Raw genomic sequence first — 22,796 nt, forward strand, 5'->3', positions numbered from 1 at the left:
ACTAATATGGTCGTTAATATTTATTTGATTGTAGAAACCATTTTTGATGTAAACCAGGTTTCGTTACCCGTGGTAGACAGAGCACAGATATGCAGCTTTGTGCTTTATAACTAAACAAACATTCTGTGTAAAAAATATATCAAATTTAGAAAGAACAAGAAGGGCTTCTAAAGTTTATAAAAGTAACTGACGGTTTTACCCACTTACAAAGCTTTTTTTTTTCAACTTCACTGGTATGATTGCCAGCACAAATTATATCAGCACGTCTCGAGTGATAAATGATATTAACTTTCCTATCTCCACAGTGATGGTAACTTTGAGCTCGTTCCGCAGCTTCTCAGATGCGCGAGCTTTCTGGTCATTACTCTCAATTTGACCAATCTCTGCTGGTGACCCAATTTACTTGGCAGCACGTGCATTATGGATACTGTGTCTTTTATTTTTATTGACAGTGAAACTTAGTTAAAGACTTCGCAAGAAAATAACGACGTTCAAGATTGGATAGGACTCCAAAATATTCGTACATTTTTATGTTATTTGCTATTGGATATATTTAATATTTGAAGTTCAACTTTTGCTTTCAGAAGTTTCAATAAATTTACTTCAATGATTAGGCTTAAACATTAACAGAAGTTAGTTTGTAAGCTGATATATAGATATATATGTGTGCGTCTAGGTACATCCAGTTTCTTCACTGTTTACATTAATACTTACAAATGTATATATAGGATTTTGAATTTCTTAATATTCAAGTTACATTTTACACATGAAAAGTTGTGAGTAGATATGTATTCTCAATTATTAACTGGTTACTTACCATTAGTATTTTATCTTTAGTTCTAGCCGGTGGTATAATTGGTTTATTTGTTTTGTTATTATGCAAAAAGGGCTATCTGTGTCTGCTCGGTATCGAAACCCGGTTTCTAAGAATAAAATCCACAGACATTCCGCTGTGCCGGGGGGGATAATGGTAAGTTTACGACGTTCCAACGTTAAAATTCTGGGCTCGACCTCTTGCGGTTGGTAGAGAGCAAATAGCCCATTATATATCTTTGTGCAAAACGAAAAACAACAATTAAAACAATTGTAGGAAAACCTTAAAAATGTTGTAGGACAAAATAAAACCGATGAAACGGCAGGGAATTTCATATAATAAAGGCAACTTGTAAGCTTGGAAAAGTAGTAAAATAAATTGCACCATTCAGATGGGTTCTTTCACTCACTTCTACTAATATTATTGGTAGTTTTTATGATTTTATTCATTCTCAATGAGTTGTTTTATCTTTCCTATAAGAATAGTTTTACTTCTTTCCTGTACTTTTATGTAAAAGCTGAGTGTAACTACAAATTAGGGTGCAAGTCCTTGAATCCGATGTTACATGGTTCGTGTTCCGTTACCAAAAAAACAAAAAAAACGGCGTTACGCCCTTTGTTGCTGGAAATGTGTTAAAGAAATGACAGTCAAATTCCAATGTTCAATTCAGGTATCTAAAATGTTTGCTATGGCTGTTGTTGACTAGCTGTCCTTCTTATGTGAGTTCACAATTAGAGACGGCTAGCACAGATAGCTCTTGCTTAGCTTAGCACGTTATATACATATATATGCAAGATCAGTCAGACCAACTTTATTTTTCCTAGTTAAGGTAAGAGATTTTTTGTTTCATGCAAAGCTACACAATGGCTATCTGCTATCTAGCCACCACAAAGAATTGCCGTTGCAACCTCATAAAATTGCTGCTGATCCTCTGGGAGAATCATGTGGAAGAACAAATATTCACGTGGTGAGACCTCTGTGAAAACTTTACAAGGAAGATTTAAAGTACAACTAATCCTATAGAGATATATATACCGTAAACACTATGAATAACGGAAGGATGGGACCTGTTGAAAAATAAAATATTGGTTTCCTTTATATGTCAAAATTATTACATTGATTTAACAACATCAAGATATTTTGATTTTATAATCTTCTCATAATAAAACTGCCTCCATGATTCCACTGTTGTCATCTAAAACTTCCTTCTTTTTATTTTTTGAATTTCGTTCTGCTTAGACACGTGCTGAGAAAATCAGAACGGAAGTTTTGGTTGAATTCACTTTATACCGTTTAACTTTATTAGTTGTTATTGTTTACCTACAGTCGAAATTTCTGTTGTTTTCTTTCAGAAAATACAAGAATTTTAAAAACAGTTGATGTTATTAGATTTTCCCTTCAGAATGGCTGATAGTGTCTGCTGTATAGAATTTTCTGCATCAGAGCAGATGACAGATTTATACATGTAACAAGCAGGGTTAAGTAAAAATGATATTTTTTTTTGTATATTCCAGGTTGCAGGAGAAACATATTTTTACCAGCTAGTGGATTGTCTCAACAACTCAGTTATGGATGCGTTCACCAATCAGAACCAGTCTCCAACATTCCCATTTCGGATCACCAAAACAATGGAGATTTTGCCATGAGTCTATTTCTTGGTAGCACAATGGGTTGGGGCTTAGGACGAGGGTGGAATGAGGAAGAAGCCAGTAGTTACTGCGATGTTGGTGCTCACTGGTATAATAATGGCGACTATCACTTTATCAATAACGAAAGTGATGTTAATCACGAATCTGTTGGAATACACGACGATGCTTATGAACCCGGTGGTCTCGACTCCGCAGATTTCGACATGTGCGCAGATTTTGGCGCATTTTGAATACCAACGGTGTAGTGTTGTTTTGTGGCATGAGATCATTTTTGAAAGAATTTACTGCGGTACGTTACAAGTATAATTACGAAAGAAAATCCTTCACCCCTTTGATGCAAAATTAAATTCGAAAAAAAATGGGCAAGTATGTGGATTTATAAGGCGTTTTTGCGCAGCACAGACATGAATGTCTTGACAAAGAATATATTAGATACAAAACCTGCTTCGTACTGTAGAAAAAAAACAACTACTTCTCTCTTCCAGAAACACAGTCAATTATACAGGGTGTTCGGAAGGTCACTGTGCACTTACATATTTATTAACAAACATGTTTCAATATAGAATACAGGAGGTAAATATGAATGCCAATTGTAAACAATGTTGAAAGTGACCCCCGTTGGCATCAATACAGGCCTGGATCCTTCTTATTTTGTTTCTAAACACCGCTATCAGTTGCTGGTTTTAAATAGACTGAATAAAATATGATTACAAAACTGCACAGTGACTTTCCGAAGACCCTCTATAATAAAAGTTAAAATCCAACCCAACCCACCCCCTACTTTGCGATAAATACACCGGGTCTCACGTCTATCCAACTTTCTATTACATAATGAAAGTCAGAAACTCTTAGTGGTTTTCGTCCTGATTTATGTTGTTAAGAAAGAAACGGAATAATGTTCATTACTTGATGTGGGGATTCTTCTTAAGCATACGTAACCAATCACTGCTTTGTGCCATACCCTTCAGTCGAAAGAACATTGAAGTGTTGTCCCTTTGGCTAGTAACATTCGTTGTTCTAGCTTGTTGTAGACTATGACCTTCACTAGTTTGTAGAATGGTTATTTTTATACAGTTAATTAGGGTTTTTGTTGTCAATGTGTATGCAATGTTTGTGTGACATTTTTAGTCATAGGTCGTCGTAAGTTTGGTGTTTGACAGTGAATATCTCAAACATCGTAATTATTTATATTTTTGTTAGTATTTTCTTTTACAAGCACTGGGACATTTTGCTACTGTAGTTTTAATACACATTACAAGCGCTGTATCATTATGACACTGCAGCTTTAATACATTGATATCTGACTTTCCAGAAGGAATTTAGAATATACATTTTGAAAACAGGAGTATTGACTCTGTACGGCCACTTTTATAAAGTGTCCAAATGCACGCACGTATTTAGTCTACGAAAGTTGACATATTTACAGATATATATACAATGTTAGTATGTGAATCAACTTTAAATTTTCATAGAACTTATGGAAATGTTTTATATACACGAAGAATGAACAACATTGTTACGAGTAGATTTAATGTTATACATATATATATATAAGTTGTGAAGTTCACTTTGATGTCAAAGCAGTGTAACGTGTTTAGCAACAATTGTGTATTTCTGTTAGTGCCACCTGCAGTTAAACAGTTTTAATAAAGCTACTGGATATCGCTCAACGTGGGTATAAACTGCAACTTCATTACAGAACTTCATTGTATTTAGACACCTAAATTAACATATTAACGTTTTTACTTGTTAATGTACAACATTTCCATCATATGTAAAACAGCGGTTTAACGAAGTTCTTGCAAACATTTGTCACATAGGATTTTTATTGTCGTAAAGAGGATATTGCAGCAAGGTTTGGCAAAAAAAAAGCAAAACTCTATTGTGAAAATATATATGTATATATATATCAAGAAAATTATTTCTCTTTTATGTAAAATTTTTGGTGTTTTGCCACAAAATTGCACAGTTTGTATTACAAGTTCTATATGGTTAAAAATACGTGTAGAGACACACATCAACTAAATTACCATACACTTAAACTGTTTGTAAACTTTTTTTCTAATCGCGGTGGGAAAATATTAGGTTGAGGAATAATTCGTGAGCGTTTTTAAATAATTTCATTCAAGCATTACATGCAAGACTATACAATACTTCAATGCATGAACACATTACACCCAAAACATTTATTATGATGCTTTATTTCATGTCATACCTAGGTATATAGTATGCATTGTTTTAAACGAAATTGCAAGAAATTAAATGAGAAAAGCAGATGGTGTCGAAAATGCTCGATTTTGTCCACTTGACATTCCATTTAATGAGCTGAAAATGAAAGCAAAAATTAAAGACATATGAAAATCAAACACACCATCTATTAGAGGAAAAAATTATCTACCAAATGACATGAAATATTTTGCGAAAGCATTTCATTTATGAATATATTTTTTAACTTGAAAAAACGCTCACGAATTATTCCTCAACCCAATACTTAACTGACTGACCCCACTACTTGAGCAGAGCCTCTCGTTGGAAAGATCGTAATGTTTTAAGACGAAAATGTCTGTTATAAAGAAGAGGATATCACAGAGAAGCTTAAGAAAATAAGTGTGGAAATTCAAGGAAAAAAGTCCTTTTTCTTTCAAAAAGAAAATAAACTAAGAAAATGTAAAGGAAAATTCTTTGCTATAAAAATGTCCAAAGGACATTTATGGAAAAATACTCTTCTGTAAAATATATCAGGATATTCAAGAAAATTATTTATTGTACAAAAGATATCCAAAGCATAAAAACAAAAAAACACTCATGTTCTGATAAACATTTTCTTTAAAAAAAAACTGTATCATTATCAAACTGATAATGGATAGATCTGATGGGTAAAAATACTATTATTAATGTACTCAAACAATAGTAAATAGGTAGAATACGTGAAAAAACTTTGGTTACTGATAGTTTTTAACAATAAAGAATAGCTAGAACACGTGGGAAAGCGTAGATTACTGGTATACATGCACTAAAGCGATAGTTCAATAATTAGGACGTGTAGACAAACCTAGATTATTGAATGATGAAATAAATTGCAAATCTGGTGTTTAATAACTGATACTATTATTGTAAAATTGGGCATGTGTTGAAAAACATGTATTTCCACGTTGATACTAATTTTACACATAATAATTTTTTATATAAATTTTAATATTTGTTTTACAACAAACTCGCGAACTACGTGTGTAACTTAGTTACCAGTAACAGCTCGAAGAGACAGATTACATTTGAAAAGATCCTTACTTGGTTCAGGAGGAACCAGTGGTGTAACTTATTACTTGAAGAGAAGTGACATAACATATCTAATTATTCATACTAATATTGGTAACAGTCAAAACGGAATGATAAAATGCTTAATGTTTCATTATGTAGAAATGATTTAACTCGTTTTACTTGTAGGAAGCATTAAAAAATATTCTTTACTCAATTCTAGAGAAAATAGCGACTTTTTCTCATTAGACTGTTTGTTTACAACAAAAAATTTCACAGATAGCACCCACTTTACGATTGTGCTGGCCTCTAGTGATAGGATTTAGGTCTCAACATCTTTCATCGTTATTTATCGCCGAGATAATGAACGCTGTTATTTTCTTAAAGCAAAATTACATAATAGGTTTTCTGCTTTGTGTCAACCGAGAGGAATCGAACCTGGGATTTTAGCCTTGTAAGTCCTACCGAGCGATGGTGTAACGTATTTGAATTTTACTCGTAATGTTATAACCTTCATTTGTTTGTAGCTTAAATAACATAATAACTCATTTCCTAATGAAACACTTCAGTTTAAACTGAGTGCAACATCAAGCTCGTTTAAAATATTTAATTAAAATATATGAACATACGTTAACCCGATAAGTTTCAAATTTGTATTTAGTATGCTTGTTTATTTTTGAATTTCGCTCAAATCTACACGACGCCTATCTGCGTTAGCCGTCTTGAGTTGAGCAGCGTAAGACCAGGCGGAAGGCAACTAGTCATCACCACCCACCACTAACTCTTGGGCTATTATTTTACCAACGATCGGCACATTATAACGCCCCCACTACTGAAGAGACACACGTCTTTGGTGTGAAGGGGATTCGAACCCGCGACCCTCAGATTAGAAATCGAGTTCTCTAACCACCTGGACATGGCGGGCTTTCTATTTAGTAAAGTATAAAATTGTAACTTTAATCCCTTTATGTGTACCTTGCACATTCTAGGATTTAAAAAAAAAGCAAGTCTGAAGGCTTAAACGCTGCAAACCGGGTTTTGATACCAGCGATGAATAAATAGGTGTAACGTAAAACAAATTAGACATCACAGAAATATGCTACAAAAAGAAACATTGGCATAAACATCCTCTAAAACTATCGTTGCAGAAACATTCGTCTAACTTTTCTATTCAACAATAGTTAGCTATAATATTTCATAACACCTAGTCTTAGAACGTCTATTTTAATATGTATTAAGAGCTGTACGAACGTTTCTATTCTGATCACTTTTTTGCACTGTAAAACATTCTTTTACTGGTTTTATTATAATGAATTTTATATGTACGAACTATATTGCTTAATAATCTGTCAAGATGTCCTGTTGAAGGAAACAAGAATAATCTAATATCTCACGGTAAAATTGACGACGTCACAAGTGCGACAGCGCTTAGCTCTTTCAATCCAAGTTTATTTTATCATAAACTGATGAATAAAAGGTGTTGCGAAGGCTGTGAACACAAATAACTTTTTAATGCGTATTCATGGATTGAGAAGAATTGATTGGTTATTTGACTGACATAAAGTTCGAATAAAACGATTTGGTTTGTTTGTTTGTTTTTGAATTTCGCGCAGAACTACATGAGAGCTATCTGCGCTAGCCGTCCCTAATTTAAAAGAGTAAAACTAGAGGGAAGGCAACTAGTCATCACTACCCATCGCCAACACTTAGACTACTTTTTTATTAACGAATATTGGGATTCACCGTTATATTATAACATTTATAATATTGATTTTATGAAACACTTTTGTCACGTCATAATTCATCGAATGTCAAAATTAAGGTTTAGTAAGAACTCATTATTAAATAAGGTTTAAAAAAACAACTTCTAATTATAGATGGCGGTCTTAGGATATATTTAAAAACAACTTCTAATTATAGATGGCGGTCTTAGGATATACTACGATCAAGTATAACGATTATTTATGCAATAATAAGCAACTTGAGCTCAAGGCCAACTACTGATAATTCAAAAAGCATGATTCTAATATCTTAGTTAATATTATGTGTACAATGTCTTTTGTTTTGTTTTTCAAAACGTGTGGTGCATATTGGAAGAATTTAAACACTTTGGAAATAAAGTCAGAGAAAAATTATTTCACTTTACTTTCCTGATAATGGTAGAAAATATTTTCTTTATAGCCAACCTTTCACCCTTGAGGTTTCGTCAGGGTTTGTAGTACACAAACAAGGTTCTTGTATAACAAACCTTGTTGAAGCCGCAAAGGGAGAGAAAACAAACAAAAAATGTTTGTTGACGTAAAAGTTTTTTTTTTTTTTTAATTATGCATGTAATGATAAATATAAATATTAGGCTCTCGTAAGAAGCTTACTAACTGAAATCGATAAGAAACAAAAGGAATTTAATACTTCTATGCTTGAATTTAAGAAAAAATAAACGAAGATAACAATCAATGTATCAATACCAGTCTAATTAAATCGTTAAATGCTGTGAACCTCGCCCAGCATGGCTAGGTGGATTAAGGCGTGTGACTCCTAATCTGAGAGCCGCGGGTTCGAATCCACGTCGCACCAAACATGCTCGCTCTTTCAGCCGTGAGGGTGTTATAATGTGATGGTGGATAGCCCTCGTGGAGCTTTGCGCGAAATTTAAAACAAACCAAACAAGTGTCCCTATTATTTCAGATAAAATGATTATGAAGTACTTAATAAACCGTATAGATCGTCTTTCTTCGTTGTGATTGATTTGTTGAAAATACTGTTTCCTCAAATGTTTTTTATCGTACCATTTATGGTGCATATTAGTATTTCAACCACACTATGCCCGACTAATCCTAATGTATTATAATAGGTATATATATCATATATCATGATTCGCCAACTTAGAAAAGGCTTCTACACCATAAAACTTATTATTGTAACAAATGGCTTATATAAATAGAATTTCCATTCTTACTGTGTTTTTGTGTCCTAGCTAGCTTGATAAGTTCCAGGTTGAGTGTTTGTTTGTTTCTGAATTTCGCGCAAAGCTACACGAGGGCTATCTGCGCTACCCGTCCCTAATTTAGCAGTGTAAGACTACTAGCGGAAAGGCAGTTAGTCATCACCACCCACCGCCAACTCTTGGACTACTCTTTTACCAAAGAATAGTGGGATTGACCGTCACATTATAACGCCCCCACGGCTGAAAGGGCGAGCATGTTTGGTGCGACCGGAATTCGAACCCGCGACCCTCGGATTACGAGTCGAACGCCCTAACGCGCTTGGCCATGCCGCACCCCACAGTGTTCAACCTTGTAGGAAAGTTGAAAAAGAAAGACATTAATTTGCTGTAGTTCACAAGAACTGTATTTCAGATATGAAATCACTTAAATAACTCTACTCCAATAAAAGAGCAAAGTTAGAAAACTTAATGCAGAAGTTGGATTAATTTGGTGAAAATAGAATTAAACTTTGAATATACTTGAAATCGGGAAGACAGTGGCAACAAAGTCAAGTAATAAGATTCGAGCTTCACATGAAAAGGTGTAATTGTTAAGAAAATATCAAAATAGACAGAAAATTGTAAAGAGAACGGGAAGAGCAAGAACAGTGTAACAGGGAATTAAAGGAGAAGTTAAAAGAAATATACCGATTATTTAAAAAAATAATCAGTCTAGTTAGCTTTTTTTCGTTTCTTTAAGATAATTGAGCTTTGATGCGCACCTGCAAGACATTGCATCCTTGACTTAACAACAATTGTTGATTCCTCAAAGTATTCGTTATAATAATTTGGTTACCAATGTTTATAACAATTCTCTCTTTCTAGCGCCCCCCGCTAGTACAGCGGTAAGTCCACGGATTTACAACGCTAAAATCAGGGGTTCGATTCCCCTCGGTGGGCGCAGTAGATAGCCCGCTGTGGTTTTTTCTCTAAGGAAAACAAACTCTTTCTGCCATCCTTTGTGATGAATTACTGTTTCATGTAAACTGTTTTCTGTAGTTCGTGATAATATGTTCATTGCAGCTTTGCGCGAAATTAACAAACAAACAAAGCAATCGTTTAAGCTACACTTGGAACACCTATTTTGTTGTGATTTATTTGCTCTATTCTATTCAACTAATCTGATTCATTATTTCAGTTGTTATAGACTATTTTTAATGAGATTTAATGTTCCAGTGCCACAAAATATGATATCCTCGTAACTTCTAGATAGATCTTTTGTGGCTTGTCTGCATCTTTAATAGATTCTGGTTCCAGAGTCTCATTTAAAAGTGGAAACAAGGACAGCTGTCATCACCAAGTAATAAAGTATTTATACCAGAAGTAATTAGCAATAATTCGTTATCTAGTGACTGGGATGTAGTGGAACTAATTGTTCCAATTTGTTCAGAAAGATCATACATTATATTGAAAATAATCAATTATGCGAACTATAGGATCCAGAAGGATAGGTGATTCAAGCCCAGAGTCGTCCACCACAATCTTCATTAAAAGTATGTTGGTGATAAAGTGGCCAGCTGGGTAACCACAGAGAAGTACTTATCAATGGAAACTCAACTTGTGGCAGACCTGGAGTTCATGTCGAGACCACTTCCAGAGTATCATCAATGACGAAACTACCAGTAGATTCATTCGTTCATCTACTGAGGAAAAATTCCCTCACCAACAGAATAGAGAGTGGGAACAAAGAACATGACTTAATTTGATCTTTATACTGTGGGCCTCGGAAGATAAAACTACTAAAATGCTGACGAATGGAGAGGTTAATTTAAATGTTTTATAGTTTTTGTATTAGGACTGTTCAAGGGGCTTCACAGTCCAAGAACAGTGTAGTATTGTAAGCTATATTTTATTATTGTAATTTACTTGTTTACCAGAAGGAGCTTTGGGTCGTAATGGTGATGTTAGGATCGAAATAACTGAAACCCAGAACACCTAAAAAACTTTAAAATATTTGACATCAGGATCTCCAGTAAATTAGAGGGTAGATTATATACGTATGCTACGGTTAAACATCAAAACTTAAAATAGCGTTTTAAGAAGTTCAAAGAGTTGTCTCTGGCCATTAGAGGGAATGAAAAAGGATTTTTCTCACTTAAGCCATGAAGTTGTACAAGCTGTTAGCGCCGTTTATAAATCTAGTCTATATAAGTTTCACAGTGTTCAGGTTTGTAGAAACGTTAGGAAAGAAATAAACTATATCATTTACGTGCACTGGACTCATAATTATTCCTGTCAGATAATTAAAAAAAAAGAAACACGTAAAACGAAAAAGAGTGTTAAAGCAAAATTTCCAGTATGAATATTTTTGAGGCTGTATAGGATTATAAAAATAGTGAAACTATCGAAAGGCGACCATAGAATATGGCTGGATTGTGTATGAACTAATGCATGATATTTGGAACAATATTTCACAATCGTACATTAATAGGCTGTGCATAGCACTTGTAATAAAAGTTTTAGGCTCCGTTCGAAATCAAGGAGTCACATAGAAATTACTAGTGCACAGTAGAACGTTTTCGCTTTCATTTTGTATTTTATGGAAAACGTTTTTTACTATTAATAGATTCATCATCTATTTTCCCTTACTCGTTGTTTGTGATTCCTTTATGTGTACTGTTGTATGTTTCTGTAATTGTTTCGTTTATTGTACATCAAATTAAACACTACTGTAAATTTACAAACTACAATTTTATGTGCATTATAATTTATAATTTCGTAAAATGTCGTAAATATGATTATTACCAGTAAAGGTAAATAATTATACACGTTGTTTCTTCTTGACAAATAATTTATATTTTTAGTATCTTACTGATGATATCCACGTTTATCTTTGTCCATTTACTAAGTTCACCTGATTGTCAGGCCTTTAACAGTGTTACGAGTCTTACACTGCCTATGAGGCCTGGCATAGCCAGGTGGGTTAAGGCGTTCGACTCGTAATCTGAGGGTCACGGTTTCGAATCCACGTCGCACCAAACATGCTCGCCCTTTCAGCCGTGGGGGCGTTATTATGTATCGGTTAATCCCACTATTTGTTGGTAAAAAGTAGCCCAAGAGTTGGCGGTGGGTGGTTATGACTAGCTGCCTTCCTTCTAGTCTTACACTACTAAATTAGGGACGGCTAGGGAAGATAGCCCTCGCATAGCTTTGTGCCAAATTCAAAACAAACCAAACACTGCCTATTATAGGTACAGCATCGTTTATATTATGTGCTGCCACCTATTGTACATTAATAAAACATAATTAATATTTTACAGAGCGAAATATTAATGTCCTCTGTAACCCAGCAGTACGTTTCGGACTTACAACTTAGAAACCGTATTTTGAAACCCATGGCTCGCAAAGTACAATTATTCTGGCGTGTAACTTTGTGGTTAACTTCAAACAAACGAAATTTGAGTTTTACATGTGATGAAAAAATTCAAAAAGTGTCAGTATAAAAATTACTTACCTAATATTACTTTTTCTTAAAGTAATACATTGTTGTTGTTTTTTTTTTGTATAGCACTAGTGTTCTAATACACTTTTAAATTTTTGTTTGTTTATCCATAAGTGCAAGGCTGCTCAGTGTGTTATTTGTACAATGTCCACCAGGGATATGGAAACACCGTTTTAGTATTTTAAATCTTAGTTTATTACTTATTGTATAAGACTCCTTATTCTGGTCGTGCAAAGCTACACGAGAGCTATCTGCGCTAGCGGTCCCTAATTTAGACTAGAGGAAAGGCAGCTAATCATCACCACCAACCGCCAAACTTTGGGCTACTCTTTTACCAACGAATAGTGGGATTGACTATCACTTATAACGCCTCCACAGCTGAAAGGACGAACATGTTTAGTTCGACATGGATTCGAACTCGTGACTTTCAGATTACGAATCGAGAGCTTTAACGATCTAGTCATGCCGGGGCCGGCACGCTTGTTATTCAAAGTTTTTCTTGTATTGAGTTTGACGTATTTCTTCAAATGTTTTAGGACGTGCAGGATACACTTTAATAGAAAAACTTCTGTTTTAAGAATTACCAAAATTTAATGAGGTATTCACTTTATTTTAACTGGTGTGGTCAAGAACAGAAAATAATATATTTTAAAAAATATTCACATTTCTTTTCGTCCAGTGTGTGTATGTATATATATATACGTTATTGGAGTAGAGTATGTATATATATATACATACACACACATATATGTTGGATTTTTTCTTACATCATGTGACGTCACAAGCTTGTCAAAAGAGTAAAATTGTATTTTGCATAGGTACAGTTTTGGTTAATAAGTACAAAGATACATTTTTGGTCTTTGTTTATAGTTAAGCACAAAGCTATACATATGGGTATCTGTGCTATGCCTACCACAGATATCGAAACCTGGTTTCTGGTGTTGTAACTCCGCAGACAGAGACCTGAGCTACTGGAGGACACAATTTTACTTGTTAAGAGTCAATTTAGTTTAGTTTCCGAATCTGAAAATCTCCGATTACATATTTTGAGGACCTAACAGCCTGGTGGTTACAGCATTTGACTCGCAATCTGCCAGTCTAGGGTTCGAATATCTGTCACCGAACATACCATTTCCGTTATGGGGTCATTTTAAAGTTCGGTCAATCGCACTGTTGGTTATTAAAAGAATAAATAGTCCAACAGTTGGCGGTGGGTATTGTTGATTTGTTGCCTCCTGTTAATTCCATGACTGCTTATCAGATTACTCACGAGCTGCTCTGCGCGAAGTTCAGTACAAAATCGAAAGAAATTTACAGTTTTGAGTACGACCCCCGCTAGTACAGAGGTATGTCTTCGGATTTACAACGCTAAAATTAGGGGTTCGATTTCTCTCGATGAACCCAGCAGATAGTCCAATGTGGCTTTGTTATAAGAAAGCACACAAGAGTACAACACAGTGAAAAACTAAAGCAGCGCACGTGCTGCAAACATTTTTATTCCACTTTCATCCTCGTCTCTAAAACCTCGATTCGACTGTACTTGCGCAAAATCGATGATATTTGTGAAAAGGAAATTATATTATTTGTGAAATTTTTAATTTTTCGACTGATTTATTTCATAAAGTTTCTTCTTTTGGAATAAAAAGAAACATATGGCTAAATATCTTTAAGAGAAAATGTTCAGTATTTCAATCAATCTTAGAAATATGAATATAGCTAGTTCATGTCTGTTTTGTTCTCTGTTCTGTAGTGGTTTATTGATGGAGTTTTTAGTGTTATTATTTTTTACAGTTTTTTTTCCAGATGGTTGCGGTGCTGCTAAAAACGTTTTAATGGCTCTACGTGATAATTTTTTTCATCACGAGATATATATTTTAACATCTTTTGCTGGAAAATGGTCTAATGCGCATGCTTATAGATTCGTCTTTGATTGGACAACGTGAGTAAACAAGAGGGGAGTTCAGGAACGGCGAACCGTCGTGTATAAGGTTGAAAGAATGTTGACATGCCCTTTATTTTGTAATTTTTAGTGGTTAAAAGTTAAATGCACGTATCGAGTTTCATTGGTAGCAATTTATAAATAAATTTGAATTAATAAAAGGGCAGAAACTTTTCTGCTTTAATTAGGATTAGACCCAGCAGACATTTTGTTGACTATAACTTTGATCACTTAAATCGCTTCCAGAATCGGTACACGATACAAGATATCTAAAGGTAAGACTAGAAGTAAGACCTGATGTTTTACTTTGTTGTGAGTTACGTAAAGTTGACAACCAAATGACTGACTGTTCTTCGTTTAACTTGTAATATTCATTAATCTGTTTTCTTCCTGGTATTGTTAGTTACAATATTTTATTTCGATAAAACAACAAATGTTTCATAGATTTACATTAAAAATACATTTATCACCTCAATGCGCAATCTGGAAACCGTAAATGTGAGACTTTTACCTACGTAGGTACGTGTGCAATACATTGGTGTATTTCCTCACTGTTTTGAAGTCTTTTCTACCAAGGCCTGAAGGATATATTAAAATAGATTTTTTTTTACGTTATCTTTCCTCTAGTACCGTTGTAGGGTAGACTTCTGTAAGCTGAGATGAGTCATTCAGTGCTTAGTAATATTATAGTACTCTTATATCGTAAGTGCTATGCCTGTTATTTCAAGGTCTGGGTGTATGATGAAAGTGGAAGATGGGTTATCGAATGTTGAGGCTGCATATGTTTATAAATAGACTACTTGTTGCTAGGGTAATGTTTTGGGCAAAGAAGAGTGGAATTTATTTTACTCAATGTATGAAGATATGCGAAAATACAATAAATATAAACATATCTGTAACCACACTATTGATTATAAACTTCTCTTAGTGATATTTCGTGAAAAATGCATTCCACCAGAAAATACTTCATTGGATTTAGTACAAACAACCACTAAAGGAACAACGTAAAATTAAAAGATTAGTAGAGTGGACTTGACACGAGAAGGAGAAATGTGTTCTTAGAAAATCGAAACGTTGTTCTGTACTTCATTTTAATAAAAGTTTTAATACCCATACCAGCCCTCTTGAGAATACTTTTTTACTTCAAGTGGGTTTCTCGTCATCACGAGAAGGAAAAGTTGAAATTGAACATACAAAAAATGTCGCAGATAAGACTATAATATCTCGCAAAGTAGAAATTTGAACCCACCCTCCTGTAGAGGTGAGGATTTTTTCTCCTGTTGAGTACATCATTAGATTCTTCGTTTATTTGCAGAGTACTTGCATTGAAATCGATACCTGAAACCTGAATTTTGTATTTTAGGGATGGTTAGAATATTTAACTCGAAGTTTACTGCTCACTTTAGTCGTAATTGAGTGCTTGCAAAAAGACTAAAAAGAAAAAAAAATCTCGAACACCTGTAAAGAATAGCCATAAAGCATAACCTTAAAAATTCTTGAGAAACAAGTTAAACTCTAAGCGTAATGTAAATAAAAACCGTCTTTGCGTGAAATGAGTAGTTTAAAGTGTTAAGAGAAAGTATATCGGACTTAAGTTCAAAAGTAGGTTTAAAGAAAAGTTAAAAGTGTGTCTTTACGCAGCTAACTGTATATAACTGTGTACTCAGTTCGACTAACACAGCTGCAAATCACACTCTGCACTTACTGAGCAAATGATGTTAATGCTATTTCCGTATCTTAGTATTACTCAACAATATAAGACGAACCTGTCAGGAAGCTACTTCCTGTTGTTTTTTTTTATCTCTCATATTTGTCTTCTGTATATATTCACAGGAAAATGGCTGTTTTTCTAACAGGAAATGGAAAGTTATTGGCCCATCAAGCATATGCCACTTTCTTTCATTGATGTCCTGTGGTGTTGAAGTGTGAGTGTTCCGGAAATCCAACTTCGTAGTCTTTTTTGTTGAGCAAAAAATAGTTGACATTTATTAGCATTTTATTACGTCAGCATCCTTTCAATATTATTGCATTGATATAATGAAGCTACCTACTATAGTGCCACCTTTCGACACATTGGAAGCAGCAGGCATTCAGTCATCATCATTGTGTTAGGTCTTTGTTCATCTACTTGTTCATCCTGATGTATTGGCGCCTAACACAACACTCCATTTTTTTCCAATTAGTGTATGTGTGTTATTATCAACAATTATCTTAAACTTAGTGTCCATCTTCGCTTTCTAACAAGGTTAGCCATATGTTTTTTCCGTTGTGTACTGCACACACACACACACACACACACTTCTGTCACGTAACATGATTATGTTTAAAATTGGTGATTCAGTAGTATATAAAACAACATTTAAGTGTGTAGAATATAGTTGTAATTTCAAAATTATTCTGTTCTTCAGCCCTGGATAAATGCTGTTGGTACTCTGGGTAGATTTGTTGAGGAAATCGTGAGTTATAGTTGTAGACGTTGCAATTGTACTATGATTTCCACATTTTTGCGTTTGGTTTCTGGAAAGAATGTAATATTACCGTTTCAACAGAAAAACTTTCTTCACTCGTTAAAAACTGTTCAAGACATATGTTTTGTGTTTGCAAAATAAAATAAATATACGTGCAAGTGCTTTGAATCGAAAATAAAGTTTAACGTGGAAGTAAAGACTTTAATATGTACAACTCTAGGAGGCTCTGGCCTCAACCATTCAGATGACAAAACAACAAAACACGTGAAAGTGACCAACCAGATATTTTCCCTTCAAACTAAATTAATATCGTTCAAGTTTTTTGACTATTAAGATAGATTCATTGATATTTCAAGATTCTGCGAAGTTGGAATATATTTGCAAATGACATGAGTGTTAACAAGAGGCGTAGATTTTTTATACCCGATGGGGGGGATGTTTTTTGCAACCACTTATATGGACTGTTCAATTTGCAAATTGGTAATCTCTGATTACGTGAACCTAAAAGCTGTAAATATGCAGTAACAGAGTAATCTTGTTGCCACGATACTTGTATGTATATTTAGGCCTACTGACTGATACTTACGAATTATAGCTTAGATCGAAAAGCTTAGAAGCACGCCTATATTAAAGGTGTACATTTCGGCTACTGAAAAAGCCTGCATTTAGGCCTAATTATGTAATTTGATTGGTAAGACAACGAGATTAACAAGAACAAACATATAATTTGTAGGCCTGTGATGCAATAAAACAATTCAACAAACCAAACTGTAGGGGGGATGATTGTATGCACCATACCCCCCACATAAAATGAAGGGGGGATGTATACCCTTCATCCCCCCCAGGATCTACGCCCCTGACTGTTAACAAATGTAAAACAAACAAACAAACAAACAACCCCAAAAACCTGTAAAATTTAACTATTTTTCTAAATGTCTTTCCTGTTCAGTGTAATTTTCTCCATTGCAAGGTTTAAAAGACATGTCGTCAAACCTTTCTATCCTGCATAATAGACTCCAGACGGTACTGGTATTGTATCGACGTTTACGTGAATTTCTGGATTTCAGGACCAGCGCCTACTTTGACGAAACAAGTTGTGGAAAAATGTTCCACATGAGCTATAAAAGGGCTTTGGAAACCTTGGGAATGTAGATAACCCACTTTTTTCGCGTTATAGAATGTTCATAAAAAATAGTAAGTAATCGTTATAAAATAGTAGACTAAACAATCCTCTCTTATTTCACATACAGGACTATTAACTCTTCACTGACGTAATGGGAGATGTTTAGAAGTTTAATCATATTATGAATTAAATGATATATATATATCACATGCCAAATACAATATTAAAATATGTTGATGAAGAAAAAATTGTTTATACGAGCGTATATACACCACTTAAGCAAAGGTGACCTCAAACGCTTTACATGAAAAGTTAAAGTAGATTAAAGAAGAAAAATAAACAAAACTAGCTTTCTATTTTGTGAATACTTGAAGCCTTAGTAGCGACCTCTGGTGAGAATAAACATGTTTCTTTTGTTCGTATCTGCGTGCCAAACTAAACCAGCTGGGTTGTGTGTGTGTGTGCCGAAGTCACCCTAGCAACGAGTGGATGGGTGGAGCACGTCGGTAAATTTGCTATTTCGCCCTTCATTCAGAACTCCAGTTCTGACATAAATCTTTTTTGGGCGAAACAAAAATCCTCCCATATGGTTCACAAAAGATAAGTCTTTGTTTTTCAAGAAGTTAATGTACAGAAAACATCGGAAAGTTCCTCCTCTCGTTTTATTTATATATTTATTTTAAATAAATAAATAAATAAGGTGATCAGTAGCAATGAATGTGCAACACTGATTGAGTTGAGGTGATAAGCCACTGTCATCTTAAATCAAAAATTGTTCTTGTGTGTGGGTGTTTATTGTAAAACGATATGCATAACCATTCGTAATATTTATTTCAACCACTGGCCATAGTAACGCTTATTTGAAAGTATTAAAGTTAATATAAACTATTTCGTAACATTAACAGCTCTGGGTACTAATATTTGGTTGTTTTCACTACATGGCTACAGCCAAGGATAATGGCCCGGCATGGCCAGGTGGTTAAGGCACTCGACTCTTAGTCTGAGGGTCGCAGGTTCTAATCCCCGTCGCACCAAACATGCTCTCCCTATTCGCTGGTAAAAGAGTAGCTCAAAAGTTGACAGTGGGTGACACTGCTACATTAGGAACTGCAAGCGTAGGTAGCCCCCGTGTAGCTTTGCACGAAATTCAAACCACACCAAGAATAATAATACTTGAGGGCGATTAATATATTATTTGAGAATATTATTTCATATACTTTAATGCCGCTGAACTGTGTTTTACCATACTGTTATGCAACCTACTCAATATAACTATTTGTTATATAAATCTTTCCACTAGGTTTGAAATGTTGTACAAATCTTAAGTTGTGATTCACCCCGATATCACGCAAAGTTGAGGGCCGAGAGCGGATCAGTAATTAGTGTGCCTGACTGTGTATCTGAGGTTTCTTGTTTTGCACAGGATTGCTTCAGTAGTAGTAATAACAATAAATAGAAATTATGAAGGGAACTTTGAGACCTTGTGTGCATGAGAAAAGTGACGGTCAAATTCAACCATTCGATCTGGTAAAATAAACTAATAATTACGCTGGTTGAAACCTAAATTTTTGAAGTGCGCCTTCACTTGACAGGAACTATTTGAGTGGAAGAATGAACATGAATTCGTTACAAGGCTTATGAATGTCTGAACTTATGAACGTCGCTTTGCTCGAGTTTGTTATATTCATACTTCATTTACCTTAAGCCTTATTTAACAATTTTTAACTTAAAGCTCGACATAGTTAGAGAAACTTTTTACATTACAATTTTTTTTCTTCAAAGTTAAAAAGATCACTCGGTATATACAGATGTAGGCTCAATACAACATTATTTTTTTCATACTGTAGTAAATTATCGAATTTAGGGACGTATCTTTCCATAGTAGTTATATTTCTGTCTGCTGTAGTAATAATCAAATAATATATAATGTTTTGCTATAATATAGCTATAATATGTCAACTACCCCTTTTAGCAAATATGCATTTTTGCGCCCCAATCTCTCTACATATATGTATGTGAGGAACATCCAGTGTGTACGTATTTAAAATATTTCTTAAACGGTTTCAAATTCGAAATGTTTTATATTTTTATAGATTTGATCAGTTGTTTACTTCGGAGAGGTTATCTTTTAAGATTATGGATTGCGGATCTGCATGTTTTAAAATACCAAGATATGTAAATATAGACTGAATGGATATTAAAATAATTTCGTTTCTAGTCATATAAATGTAGAGCCAATCTGCTTTCAGTTTACCTCGTGTGCGTAAAAGCTTATGCATTATCAGTTTTTGTTGTTAATTTGTAACGTTTTGCTTGATTTCGTTTAAGGGTTTGGTTCTGAAATCGCTAGATGGCTTGGAAAGTCTATTATCTTTGTTTATAGACCAACGAAATCCTCACGGTGGTCTTGTTGTGTCAAAATATATGGTTTAAAATACAACATTAATGTTCCATACAAACTGTACATAGTTCACCGTATCTTAAACTTTTACTTGCTTTTACTATTTGTTGGAAATTAGGCGAGTTAAAGAGAGAGAGAGAGAGAGAGAGAGAGAGAAACAAAACTTGTAGTGCCCGGGCAGCTAGAGTTTGTCAAATGTAGTTTCAAAAGGCCAAATAAGTATACACTCCCCCTTCATCTCTCCCCTCCCACACTCAAATACTGTCGACTGTGTTGTGTCATAATCACTGAAGTTTTAAGTTTCACTAGCTTCGGGGAAAGAAGGAATTCGACTTGACTACTGTGTGTGTGTGTGGGGGGTAGGTAGAAGGATGTTCTTCACCCCCTTGCGTTTCCTGTGTAAAATCTGTTAGAATCGTCCTTAGCTGCTAATTATGACCCTTTTATAAAAGCACTGCATTGATGGTTTTGCTTAACGTGTGTGCTGGTATAGACGGGTCATGTTTATTTTTGTTATTTTTCTCTGTTTAATATAGGCTAGTCGTGCTTAGTCTCTCCTTGTTTAGTGTTTCGAATGTGGCAGATAAGATATGGCATGCTGTAATTTCTGACCAACAATAAAATACATAGCATACAATGGTATACACCTCTTAAAGAAGAAATGTTTATATATAAAGGTGTTTCAACTGTTCTAGATATCTCAATGTTATTCAGATTTTATACGAGATATTCTAACACCGATAGTCAACAAAAGTAGATAGAAACAAATAATGGGTGTACATTTAATGCGGTCAGTTGTAGGACCCAACATAAGGCGTTTCCTATAATATTGTATTGGAAATTTATATATACCGTATTATTTCAAATTTAAGACGTATCCCAATTTTAAAAAGGGATTTTTCAGTAAAATTAGATAATTATAAATAAGTAAATATGTTTTAAAAGTTTTTATTAACGAATAAAAATGTTAATGCATTTAAAATTAAATGTAATATAAAATATTTACAGAAAGATAAAAAAATTCATTGTAATAATGTATCTTCCTGCTTTCTTTATTTAATCACAATCTGACTCAATGTTTCCTCTGACTTTCTATTATATTCTGAAATTGAAGTATCTTCATCGCTTGATTCGCTATTGTCCTAAAGAATGTCATATTGCGTTCCATTTTCCGCATCTTCAAAATCTGACGGCAATTTTTGACTAACTGTTGTCTTTCGCTGTAATGATAAACCTTCTCTTTTCGTAAGTTTCTCACACCATTAACGAATAGCCTTGAAAGAAATACCAATATTTCTTGCATATTCTTTTGTTTTTAACATTAAGCCTTCTCTCCTTACGGGCAGTCATTTATTTCATAACTTTCTGAAATATGTTTGAACGGCGGATGCAATTTTAGGATATCTGCCCTTTCTTGGGCCAAAAAATAACTGTAATTTTCTTGCAGAAAAACGCAAACAGCTTGGTTTTCATACCATGCCAACGACGTCCATTTGCCTCACTCACTGTATACTTTTTACCGGTTGCATGATTCTCAATCTGAACAAAACTTTTATTTTAAATTCGACATATTACTTTAAACGCTTTTCCATTGGTAAAAAACCACAATAAAATAGCGTCTAAACAACAGGAAAGTCAAAGACTGAGGACGGTAATATTCAACTACACCACTAGGGGTGCTGATCTCGGCAAATTTGACGTTTTGTACGTGTTTTTTTTTAGTCTTCCTAAGCTAAGTTCTTCTTACAATATATACAGTCTGTTTGTTAATGCGGAATTTTTCGAAAATCTTTGTTGTTCAAAGTAAATGATGTTTTTTGAGACATTCGAAGATTGAAAAGTAATATCTCCAATTTAAGACGCATTTAAGTTCGGAAAAAATGTGAAAAAGGTGCATCTTGAATTCGAAGTAATACAGTATGTATATCTTTTGTAGAACTTGGCTTGTAGAATTTGTGTTTGCTGTTAAGTACAAAGCTACACAATGGAGTATCTGTGCTATGCCCACTACAGACACGTAAACCCCATTTTTAGTTCTATAAGTTTTCAAATTTTTCGCTGAACCACGGTAGAAGTAAATACTTTTAGTAACTGTGGTTTAAACTAAATACATACGCGCTTATCGGTGAAGACTGTAAACTAATTATCAAGCTATCCTTTAAGTGATGTCCGATTTTAGGTTCAGAAAAAGAGAAAGGATTTCAAACGCTTTTAATGTTATTTAATCAATAATGTATGTTCCATTATTATTAATTACTTCCTGCGAACGATTCATAAGCTTCTGAATGCCACTTCTAGCTTTTCAGTCATTGCAGATGTAATCCTTGCTGTATGGGGCCGTGTATTATTCTGGTGTAATACAACAAAAAGCAGGCCTCTTTTCTTTAAGTGCAACATTCAAGCGCTCTAATAACTGTTGACAGTAGAAGTCTGTAATCATTACATTAAGTGACAGCAACTCAAAATGGATCACACCAACAATATCCCACCAAACGCTTAACAATACTTTTATAGAGTGGAGATCCATTTTGGGCTGTGCTCTAGCCAGTTTACCCTTACTGAGCCATTGTCTGTGGTGCTTAACATTTTAAAAATATATCCATTTTTTCATCTCCAGTCACTGACCTGTCCAAAATCGATGAGTTACGTTCACGAGAGTACAGAGAAGTTCAAATGTCCGCTCTTGCTCTAAGGTTGGCTTCTGTCAAATCGTGGGAGACCC

At 34.3% G+C, this 22,796-nt stretch overlaps 2 protein-coding genes across 3 annotated transcripts in view; both read left to right on the forward strand.

Moving 5' to 3' along the window:
• The window catches only part of LOC143229748 (uncharacterized), a 63,069-nt gene extending 58,944 nt beyond the window's left edge, over positions 1-4,125 (forward strand). For both annotated transcript variants that reach the window (XM_076462502.1, XM_076462504.1), the window contains one exon: positions 2,329-4,125. In XM_076462502.1, coding sequence (XP_076318617.1) covers positions 2,329-2,693 — 365 coding nt within the window. In that variant the 3' untranslated portion in view covers positions 2,694-4,125. The remainder of the gene's footprint in view (positions 1-2,328) is intronic.
• Positions 4,126-14,079: 9,954 nt separating this feature from the next.
• Positions 14,080-22,796, forward strand: part of LOC143229749 (signal-induced proliferation-associated 1-like protein 2) — a 67,215-nt gene continuing 58,498 nt past the window's right edge. Inside the window, 1 exon segment of the mRNA XM_076462505.1 lies at positions 14,080-14,357. The gene's annotated coding sequence lies outside the window, so the exon portion shown is untranslated.

The sequence above is a fragment of the Tachypleus tridentatus genome, chromosome 10 (assembly GCF_004210375.1).
Source record: "Tachypleus tridentatus isolate NWPU-2018 chromosome 10, ASM421037v1, whole genome shotgun sequence".
Lineage (NCBI taxonomy): Eukaryota > Metazoa > Arthropoda > Merostomata > Xiphosura > Limulidae > Tachypleus > Tachypleus tridentatus.